We start from the raw sequence: 11,762 nt of genomic DNA on the forward strand, positions 1-11,762 counted from the left end.
CAATGCATGTGCTTAAGTCATTAAAATAAATACAGCTTAATACAATGGAACTGCAAGATCCATAATACAACAATAATACAGTAAATACATGCATTTCAGTCAGCTTCTAAGCTCTAGGTGAGATAAGGAAAGATAGCGTAATATTTTCATAACAATATCTCTACTTACATTTGGGGGACAGACATCAGTTACAATACAATATATGCAATGCTATTGCATTTTATATAGCTTCTATTTGAATTAATGTATTTACAAACCTATTGTCACTCAGATTGATGACTTTTAATTTCTGCATATCACCCATTTCTTCAGGGAGAAATTCAAGCTTATTAGAATGCAGAAACAACACTGTTAAACGCTTCCAGTTTCCAATCTGAAAAAAACTCCAAAGAATTAATTCATCTTCACAACTCTAAATACACAAATTTTTACTGTTTTAAAATAATCAGTATTACAGCTATTTTGGTTTGCAAAGTACAATTATTTACTCTTACAGATTAAACCTTCTTTTAGCTGCAATACACTGCCAATAAATTTCTACTGCTTGCTTTAAAAAAATTCAGAATTTCATTATTTGAAAGTTTGTATATTTGTATACACCTGCCTTTAAAAAAATACACACAGAAAATTTACTCAAGAATGATTAACGTATGCAAAAGTTGTACAGACCATATAGTTTAAGATACATTAAAATGTTACAGTTTTGTAACTAAATACATACCTCTGATGGCAGCTGTGTTAAAAAGTTATGATCTGCAGCAAATGTCCTTATGTTAGAGAGTTGCCCAACAGATGAAGGCAATGTTTCAATCTCATTGAAACTACAGTCCAGTTCTTCTACTGATAGTAACCTGAAGAAAAATAAAAAAGGAAAAAAAGAAAAAAAGAATTACTCCTCTAGACAGGTTAATTAATCCAACATTCATTGAATACTTTAAGCTTAAATGAAGTTAATACCACTATCAATTACAAATCTCAAATTAAATTCAAAATAAAACTCAAACCCAAGGGAATTCAAATCCAAGATAAATTCTTTACTAATTGCCTAAATTGCATCTGGGTTTTGGGTTTTTTTTTGTTTGTTGGTTGGTGGGTTGCTTTTTGGGTTTGTTTTTTAAGATCTCCTTTACACTGTCCTCATAAGAAATCTTTCAGTAAAAACAGGGGGGTCAGCAATATCAAATGTTTGTGTACTACATGAAAACATGCTAGTGCAAGGCACTGAAAACATTCAGAGTGGGACAGATCATAGCCAAACAGGAGTTGAGTGCAGTTTCTGAACAAGAAAAGAATTTAAAGAGTTAGCGAGAGTGAACCTAAGACTTTGGCAGTGAAGAAGTATTTTGTAAATTCTGACAACAAAACATAACCTACATTAATTATAATAGGAGAATAGGAATTGGAACAAATACCATTCATTTGTATAGCACTTAATTCTGAACCAATTATTTTTTCTGTCATTTGCGAGTTTTAAATTAAATTGCTGAATACCAAATTATACATTAAAAAATCCTGCTGATTCACAGGTGAAAATTCTCCTTATAATATAAATGATAAATGTGTGTATTCAGATTCACTTTTTACAAGCTTTTTAATACTGGCTCGATCATTTGCAATATTTACCACAGCTATGTTACTGCCAAAAAAAACACTTTCAGACAGCTGATTGCCTTTTTAAACATCTTGTTTTCTTTCATTCAATTTTTCTTTTATAAATTGGTGGCTGCATTAATGAGTGAGGAACATCGGTCTTTTGATATGAAATAATATGTAAAGAACATATATGCTGCGAACTAGAAGTAAGATATGAAAGCACTTGCCTTCAATTTTAAGAAAAAATTTATAGAAAAAATTAAATCAAGTCGGCATAAAAACATTCAAAAGAGGAGCCACTGTTACAGAAAAGTGTGCAGAAAGGCAATACAATCTTTTATTCAGGTGAAATACCTACCCTCCAATGGAGTCTGGCAAATAAATTAATTGGTTTTCATCAATTTTAAGTGTTGTTACCTTCTTCAGGAAACCTATAGTAAAATGAACAAGTAAATCAAAAAGGACATTTGAGTTCATTAAATTTTGTTTTAATTTTAAATTAAGGGGAAAAAAAACCTATGGGCAAGCAACCATATCTTCTGTATTCCCTAGCATGCCTATGGTGCTATATATCTCCTAAGGAAATAAGCAGACAAGCTTACAGAACTTGTTTGCCAGCTTACCATTGGCCAGCCATGGGAGGGATCTTTTTACTCTGTTACAGTCAACAGTTTCTCATCCATTTACAAACTACTGTATAAAGTCAAGAATGCTCCAAACCAAATATAAATGTTATTATTCAGCTACACAGCTTTATCCAAAACAGGAACTTTAAATCAATTGAAACTTAGATCTAAAATGCCATTTGTCTATTTTCAGGTGTTCTGTGTCTAAACTATAAGCTTTTAAGAACAGGAATTAACTGAAAATACAAACCAATAGACTCTGGCAGTTGCTGAAGTGAATTACTGGATAACAGTAGGTCTTGTAGGCTTTCACAACCTGAAATACCTTCTTCAACTACTTCAATGTTGTTTTTAGAAACATCCAAGTAAGTTAGTTGTTTTAAAGTTCCTATGAACTAAAAACAAGAGAAAATAACACATTCTAGGAAGTGCAAGTTCAAAACAAAAAAAGCCAGTAGATTTGACAACAAACTGTCTCTCAAGCGTAATGTCACGGGAAAAGAGAAAACCTATTTCTAGTGCTGAAATACAATTTTATGCAAAATATTCAAACTTTATAATGAAATATTTTGTGCAGATACACACAGTTGATGTTTTTACACACACACAGACAGACCACAGTTATTCTGCAGATGTCTCTAAAGTCAGTTTGCTGTAAATTCAACTGTTTGATCAGTTATCATGAATCAAGTGACTGAAGCTTTAGAACAGACTTCAGAGATGTATGTACACAGTGTAACATAAGGAAATAACTAAGGCTCCAGTAAAGTCTTTTAATGTTTATTTTGCCTTTTATGTAAAACTGCATCATACTTAACCTCAAAAGCAACAACAATTAATCCCTAATTGTACTAAACTGAAAAAAACAAGCCAAAATATAAATTTCTATTACATTTCCATATGAACCAAGAATAAGTGTAAAGATTTATGCACACTACTAAAATCTTCACAGGGAAGATGCAGTCACTTTCGCAAATACAGTTTTACTTTTACTGCAGAGTAGAAAGGTTTAATAAATCCATTCAACTCTTCTTCAAAGAATTAGTGGAAGTGAGGAAAGACAGTAGAGAAGACTACTGATCAGGCAAGAAACCCTCACATCAGAAGATTGCTAGTGATTTTAAGTCTGAAGACAGAACAGGTGCTTCCCAAATTTCAAATACTAGTTTACTCGATCATAAACACAGGTTCACAAGTGCTGCAATAATAGGTCGTCCTGGACCTCATGTAATTCTAAGAGATGTCAGGAAAAACTGGTTTTAGTCAACAGAACATTTTCTCAGGAACTGTCTATACTCCATGTATACATAGCAAAAAATTCTGAATAGTCATTCCTTGTTTTACAGCCATGAAGTAAAAATTCCTGCTTGCTGTCTAACACAAAATAATTCCTTTTTGGAAGGACCAGTCAACCCTAAATTTCATCCAGGATTTGATGTAGGATTCTTACTCCTTTCCTAAATTGGAATATAATTTTTAGATGAGAGGATTATAATTTTCAATGAAAGAAAAACTGTGTACCCAACTCTCATGATCAATGACAATTTCCAAGTAGACTAGTCAAGTATTTAAGCGGCATTTAGCCTTTTGGCTTTAAGTAATATTAAAAATATACAGCAACTTTAACATATGTGACAGCTGAAAAAGCAAATACCACTGTAAATTAAAATACTAAATGTTTAACACAGTAAAAGGATTTACCCCTGGAATACGTGTTAGTCTATTAGCATCCATCCAAAATTCCTTTAACCCACTCAGTTGTTCAAGTACTTCAGGCTGTAAAGAAAACATACAAAAACAATGAAAGGCAAAAACAACTTCAGTGATTCATCTATTACAACTTTAAGTAATGTCTTATAGCTGTTATATACAGTTTCATTGAGTCATCAAATAAAACCCAGATAATTCACTTTTAAAAATGTAAATACATACTAGATAAACATCTTTTAAGAACTTGATTACAGAACAAAATAATTTTTACAGAAAGTGTTAATTTTTTTCTGTATACATAAAGTATTATTTTTCAACTGGAGCACACAATAAACAAATCTTATGTACATAATTCCCCCTCTCACGGAGGTCTAAAACCCCTTAAATTCCATCAACTCCTAAGAGCTTTTTTCAAAAAACACTATTTTTTTGTGGGTTTTGGGATATAAATTTTAATTTTCTAGCAGCAAACAAAGGGTGCACCTATCTGATACAAGCAAATCACTCTATCCATAAAGTCAAGTGCAGGATATGCTCCCACTACAACTTAATGTTAGAAGTATCTTACATATCAGAGAAAGACCGCATCTTGGTAAACATCCATGTTGCATATGTTTTTCTATTTAAACTTCCCTCCTGAGAAAGTAATGCAAAACAGGTGCTACTGCACCTTAACAACTAAAACCAAGTTCAGTTAAATGCAGAACTCACTTTTGTTATATTGTAAGTATACAGTATTCCTGCATAAATTGCAGTCTTGGCTCCAAATAATTAATTTTCCAAGAGAAAATCTTAACTGAAGACTACCTTTCAGACATATCTTTACCCAAAAAGCAGTTTCAAACCTTTCTGTGCTTTTACCAAAAGATCTTAATGAAATAAGTTACCAGTAGTTGACTCTTCTAGATAAAAGGCTGGTAGAGATGAAGCAATCTGCCAAAAATATACCCAAACAGGTAATTTTACAGCCTATACTTAGTTCCTGGCCATTATAGAATCATAGAATCATAGAATGGTTAGGGCTGGAAGGGACCTTCAAAGGTCATCTAGTCCAACCCCCCTGCAAGGAACAGGGATATCTCCAACTAGATCAGGTTGCTCAGGGCCTCATCCAACCTGGCCTTGAACGTCTCCAGGGATGGAGCATCCACCACCTCTCCGGGCAACCTGTTCCAGTGTTCTACAACTCTCATGGTAAAAAATTTTTTCCTAATATCCAATCTGAATCTACCTCCCTCTATTTTAAAACCATTACCCCTTGTCCTATCACAACAGGCCCTCCTGAACAGCCTCTCCCCATCTTTCTTGTAGGCCCCCTTGAGGTACTGGAAGACCGCTATAAGGTCACCCCGGAGCCTCCTCTTCTCCAGGCTGAACAGCCCCAACTCTTTCAGCCTGTCCTCATAGGAAAGGTGCTCCAGCCCTCTTATCATCTTCGTGGCCCTCCTCTGGACCCTCTCCAACTGGTCCATGTCCTTCTTATGTTGGGGACTCCAGAACTGGATGCAGTTATGCTTATGCTACATTATGGCTTAATGTAGACCTGAGCATGTTAGTTTAAGGCTCCCACATGAATATCTACAGTGTAATGAGAATATGGCAGTAACGGTAACGACTAGAAGTGTAATACTAAAGAACAATTCCTTAAATACACTTCCCTATCTGCCAAACCATACAGCTAGGCAAGTGTTCAGCTCTGTATGATCTGTGGCTAATGAAGTACCCTATTGGTGGCACACAGAGGCTTGACTTTGTTATACAGCAGGTCAGTATGTTCCACAATACTTCTATTTCAATTTCCTTATACAGGAAAGTACTTGTAGAAGCAGAGGGATGTTAAGTGATTGTAAATGGAAGATGTATTTGTCTGACATCATGAACAGGAAACAAGCTGATCCATGTTGAAGGAAAAATCTGAGCACCTCAACTGTAAATACTATTTTGAATAATATTTGAACATATTATTAATATAGTTTCCTTTGAAACTAAATAGTTTGTACACAGTAATAAAAGTAGTTTATGCACAGCTTACACAGAACTTACAGCATTAAATACATGATGACCAATAAGTGTTTAGAATTTATTATAAGTCAAATGATTATGTTTATAATTCTAACACATATTACCATTAACTTTTTACACACTATACCAGTGTTTTATTTTCAAATTGAAGAACACCACATACTCATATTCACAAGAATATGCACATAATTTTTATAACAGGCTCTGTAAAGTAGTATAAGGTATACATAATATTTGCTCAGTAGCAAAACTCTTAAAGCTGATTTTTACATTTTCATATTGATTAAAAATAGATTAAAGGATAAAGAAATTTATAAAAGATACAAAGCCCTGTTACTTAGGCAAAACTCACCACTTCTGTGAATTCATTACTTCCTAAGTCCAGTCTCTCCAGCTGAGTCAGTCTGGACATGGTTCTGCACAGGAAGGGGATTAATAAGGAATTAGATTTAAGAAAATACCAGTTACATCCAATCTTCCTGTACTCATACAAATATATTATTTTAATCAGTATTAAGTAGTGATGATGTTCTGTTGCTGGACTGATATCTAAATAAGATCAAATTTTCACACACTGTTCAACTAGGCACACATGAATGATCATGCAGGCTGTGACTGCCACACAAAGAGTATACTGCAACTCATCTACAGATTAGTTTACAAAAACTAAAGACCACTAGAGTCATCCTTATGATAAAGAGTAACTCTGAAGTTACTCTTCTTTTGAGTGCCTTTCACCTACGGTCCTTTGAATGCTTTTCACCTCCAGTCATAATGTGTTCTCAGTAGCCACAGGCTAGTCAACTACATTTTCCTCCCAAAGAAAAACCCCTGCCTAATGATTAGATAAAACAAAAAAGACCACTGTTGAATCACAGTAACCACCAACACCTTTCTCCCTCTCCAGGCTGCTGACAAAGTTGCTTTCATATGATAAGGTCTGGAATCCTAATTATTCCTCTAATCCTACAACAAATCAGATTACTAAATTGGATTTCATGATACATCAATACTCTTCAAGCCAACTTAGGGCAAAGATTAAATCAATGACTGAAATAAAGTAAAATCCATTCTTTCAAGCTATGTTTTGGCAAAATCTTTCCTCCATTTAAGTTTACTTTGAGGACCCCATAGAGAATATCTACCACTGCTATCTATCTATTACACCAATCAGTCAACAGCAGTATTACCTAAAAATATTTTCACAGGGGATGTGAATCCCTCATATGACATTATGTTCTATGTTTATTTAATAATAGCTTTCAGTAGAACAATTAATACATCAAAAACTTTCAAATATGAAACCATAAGTGTGTACATACCATAACATTCTGGAAAAACTAAATAAGAGCTTCTAACTGGAGAGTCTTCTATATTATCAGAATATAAGCATGAACAGTAATATCTTTAAAAAACATCTGCATGAGCACAAGATGCTCTATGTAGATATTCAAAGTTCCAGTTGTTCTTCAAAGACCTTACACTAAGTATTACAGTTATTCTGAAAACATGGTTCAAAAATTATATTCTACTAAAAAATGCCTTATTTACTGAAAGTAAGTTTAAGTGATTAGTAATATCATTCGTGAAATAATCTCCAAAAAGGATTACACTCAACATGTGTCTAAAAACTTGATTTTCATTACGTTATAGTAATCATGCTAGGGACAAACTAGGAATTCAGCATAAATAAGTAAAGATGTGATCAAGACAAGAGCAGAAGCCATTTTTATTGCACTGCACACACAGGATACACAGGCCTTAGGGGAAAGCCTTTAACTCATTCCCACTGTCTCGAAAAAGAAGGAAAAGAAACCATGAGAAGGCTACCTCCAGAAGAATCAGGGAAATATTTTCCCTCATTTCTTGAAGCTCATAAACAGGATGAACAATAAGCCAATTGCTAAAATTAATTTTCCAAATTCTAACAAATTAATTAATTTTAAATACTGCATAAGCTGAATTTCTCAAAGCTTTATGAGACTGTGCCAATACCAATTTTAGTGTCATATGCTGTGAATAAATTCACCCCAATACATCTCCCTGAAGCGCAGCTGAAGACTCACTGAAAGGATCATGTAGTAATGTATCATGCACAGCCCAAGTCCCAGAAGGCAAAGGCAGAGACTGGAAGAATGAAGAACCGCCCACTGTAGGAGAAGATCAGGTTCGAGACCATCTAAAGAACCTGAAGCTGCACAAGTCCATGGGACCTGATGAGGTGCATCCACGGGTCCTGAGGGAACTGGCAGATGAAGTTGCTAAGACACTATCCATCATATTTGAGAAGTCTGGTGAAGTTCCCACCGACTGGAAAACGGGAAACATAGCCCCCATCTTTAAAAAGGGAAAAAAAGAAGATCCAGGGAACTACAGGCCAGTCAGTCTCACGTTTGCGCCCGGCAAGATCATGGAGCAGATCCTCCTGGCGACTATGCTAAGGCACATGGAAAATAAGGAGGCGATTGGCGACAGCCAACATGGCTTCACTAAGGGCAAATCCTGCCTGACTAACTTGGTGGCCTTCTGTGATGGGGTTATAGCATTGGTGGATAGGGGAAGAGCAACTGACATCGTCTACCTGGACTTGTCCAAAGCATCTGACACTGTCCCGCATTACATCCTTGTGGGAACTACGGCTGGTCCGCAGATCCCAGGACAGAAGATGAAGAAACTGGCCTTGAAGAAATTGCTGTGTACCCCTGCAGATCTGAAAACTCCCTGAACAGAAGTGGAAAACAACTTGCAGGTGCCTGGGAGAGCCAGGGAACCGTAAGATAAGGAGGAACTGTATGATAAGAGACTGGACTGTGTTTTTGCACTAATTGTCTGATGTAATGAATTTGGCTTATGTAGAGCGCGTGATCACCAATCATGTATTAGGCTAAGGCGTGTGAACAGCTGTAGTGAACCAACCACCTAATTGCTTATGTCGCGTGCGCTGCTAGAATTAGTATAAAGGCGTGCTGGAACTTGCAAGGATGGAATTAATTAATTATATAATAAATCAATACTGCTTGAACCTGTGTATGTCGTGTCTGTCTCAACAGCGACATACAGCAACACATCCTTGGCTCTAAATTGGAGAGACATGGATTTGACGGATGGACCACTCGGTGGATAAGGAATTGGCTGGATGGTCGCACTCAAAGAGTTGTGGTCAACGGTTCAATGTCCAAGTGGAGGCCAGTGACGAGTGGTGTTCCTCAGGGGTCAGTACTGGGGCCAGTGCTATTTAACATCTTTGTTGGAGACATGGACAGTGGGATCGAGTGCACCCTCAGCAAGTTTGCAGATGACACCAAGTTGTGTTGTGTTGTGGACATGCTGGAGGGAAGGGATTGTGGATACTAAAAAGCTAGAAGCAGAGAAATTTTCCAGCTGCTGCAGCATCCTGGGAAAGTTCCTTCTCCCACGCAGGCTAGCTGAGAAACAGTTTGAGGTTTTTGTAAACTAAGACTTTATCTTGCACCTGTAGCTTGTTATGCAGTCTTGTTTATGGCACATTGGGAAAGTTGTTTTGAAGTGGGTGTCATAGCATTTAGCCAATCACTCTGGGAGGTGGATGGTCAAGTGACTAATAGTCCTGGCCATCCTTGTGAACCATGTTATACATACGGATTTGTAATTAATTAAAGAATTGGCATTTTGGCATTTTCTCCTGGACCTGAATTCTGTGTCGTTCTTCTCTCCGTCCCCGGCACGACAGCGACATTTGGTGACCCCGACGTGATACAACTGCAACTGAATTTAGAAGGTACGTGCTTCCCCCGAGGCTCCGGGGACAAAACTCTAGACTGAAAAGATGGGGCAAAGCTCCGTGAAAGAAAGCACGATATTTTCTGCCTTCAAAAATGTGACAACGGTCGCGGGAGCTGACATAAGTGATGAAGCTCTCTGTGAATTGCTAAATTGGGCAGCCAAACATGAGTTTGTAGCTGATCCTAACGTTGCCCTCAGCCCAGAAGCTTGGGAACTGTTAGGGGATAAGTTAATTCATGAGACCATGTTTGGACATAAGAACCTAACCGACCTGCTATGTACATGGGGGTCCCTATATGACATAATGCCGAAGGGGACAGCAGGAAGAGAAGGGAAAGAACTACCGGACTCTGACGAATCTGCGGGTGAAGGCTCTGAAGGGGACAATGAGTTATTTGAGGAAACACTGACCCCAGACAGCACGGGCAGCATACCCGCCGCGTCTCCGCTGCCCTCAGAGACTGAGAAAGTCGTGGGGACTGTGCAGGGGTCCTACCCCTCACCAGTGGAGCGTCCCTCACCCCTCGTGGCCCCCCCTTCCTCCTCCGTGCTACAGCCGCCGTTCGCTCCACAGCCGGGCCAGGCGCCACTTGCCTGCTCTGCCACCCCGCAGCCGGCCCCGGCGCCGTTCGCTCCGCAACCAGGCCAGGCGCCGCCGCCTGCTGCTCTGCAATCGGCCCTGGCGGCGCCGCAAGGACCGTCCGCACTGCTCCCGGGCGCGGCCATAGCGCCCTGCTCCTCCGCGGCTCCATTTCCGGCGCCTTCGTGTCCCGCGCCGTCGCCCATAGCGCTCGACTATCCGGCGCAGACGACGCAGCCGCCGATGGCGAATTCCTTGGCACACCAGCTTCCGGCAGCTTTGCGGGAGGTATCACAGCAACTAACGGCGCTGCCGGAGGTGTTGCGGCAGGCTACTGCTGCTGGACCCGCGCCGGGACGACGTGGGCTGGCTGCGCCAACCGGCGCGGTGGTCGCCCCGGATGCGGCACCGAACGCGGCGCTGGCAGCCCCGACGGCGGCGCCTGCACGGACAGTGATGCCGCCGCAAGCCGCAGCCCCGCAAGCTGCATTGCCGTGCGTAGCTCCGCAACCGTCCACAGCCTCCGCCGCTACACCGCCCGCTGGGCCGGCACCTGTGCCCTGCCAGCCTGCCTCATCCGTGCGGCCCGACGATGCAAGCAGTGTTACTGCGGACTCGCTTACTACTCTGCGGGAAACTGTGGCGGTGGTCAGACATCGGCAACCAGTAACACAGCTGGCCCACAACTGGCCTTGGACGCTTCCCGAATGTAAGGTGACTGTGCATCCAAAAAATTCATAGATTCATAGATTCATAGATTCATAGATTTCTAGGTTGGAAAAGACCTTAGAGATCATCGAGTCCAACCATCCCTAATCCCCATTAAACCATATCCTCAAGTAGATCATCCACCCTATTCTTAAACACATCCAGGGATGGGGACTCAACCACCTCCCTGGGCAGCCTATTCCAGTGGCTGACAACCCTTTCAGAGAAGAAATACTTCCTAACATCCAACCTGAATCTCCCCTGACTAAGCTTATACCCATTTCCTCTTGTTCTGTCACCCAACACTAATGTAAAGAGCCCTTCCCCTACCTCCCCACCATCTTTTCTCAAGTATTTGTAGGCTGTAATCAGGTCTCCCCTCAGCCTCCTCTTCTCCAGGCTAAACAGCCCCAACTCCCTCAGCCGCTCCTCATAAGTTTTATTTTCCAGCCCCTTGACCAGTTTAGTCGCCCTTCTTTGGACTCGCTCCAGGAGCTCAATATCTCTCTTAAAGCGAGGGGCCCAAAACTGGACACAATATTCCAGGTGTGGCCTCACCAGTGCCGAGTACAGGGGCAGGATCACTTCCCTGCTCCTGCTGGTCACACTATTCTTGATACACGCCAGTATCCCATTGGCCTTTTTGGCCACCTGGGCACACTGCTGGCTCATATCAAGCCGGTAGTCAACCAACACCCCCAGGTCCTTCTCCGCCAGGCAGCTCTCCAGCCACTCTTCCCCGAGCCTATAGCGATGCTTGG

At 39.9% G+C, this 11,762-nt stretch overlaps 1 protein-coding gene across 1 annotated transcript in view; it reads right to left on the reverse strand.

Annotated features, from left to right (window-relative positions):
* Window positions 1-6,363, reverse strand: part of LOC147526231 (erbin-like) — a 44,824-nt gene extending 38,461 nt beyond the window's left edge. Inside the window, exons 1-5 of the mRNA XM_086630104.1 lie at window positions 6,304-6,363; window positions 3,921-3,995; window positions 2,545-2,614; window positions 1,952-2,024; window positions 722-851 (exon numbers count right to left, since the gene is read on the reverse strand). Coding sequence (XP_086486230.1) covers window positions 722-851; window positions 1,952-2,024; window positions 2,545-2,614; window positions 3,921-3,995; window positions 6,304-6,363 — 408 coding nt within the window. The remainder of the gene's footprint in view (window positions 1-721; window positions 852-1,951; window positions 2,025-2,544; window positions 2,615-3,920; window positions 3,996-6,303) is intronic.
* Window positions 6,364-11,762: the final 5,399 nt, after the last annotated feature.

This window comes from Tauraco erythrolophus, chromosome W, assembly GCF_009769465.1.
Source record: "Tauraco erythrolophus isolate bTauEry1 chromosome W, bTauEry1.pri, whole genome shotgun sequence".
Taxonomy (NCBI): Eukaryota; Metazoa; Chordata; class Aves; order Musophagiformes; family Musophagidae; genus Tauraco; species Tauraco erythrolophus.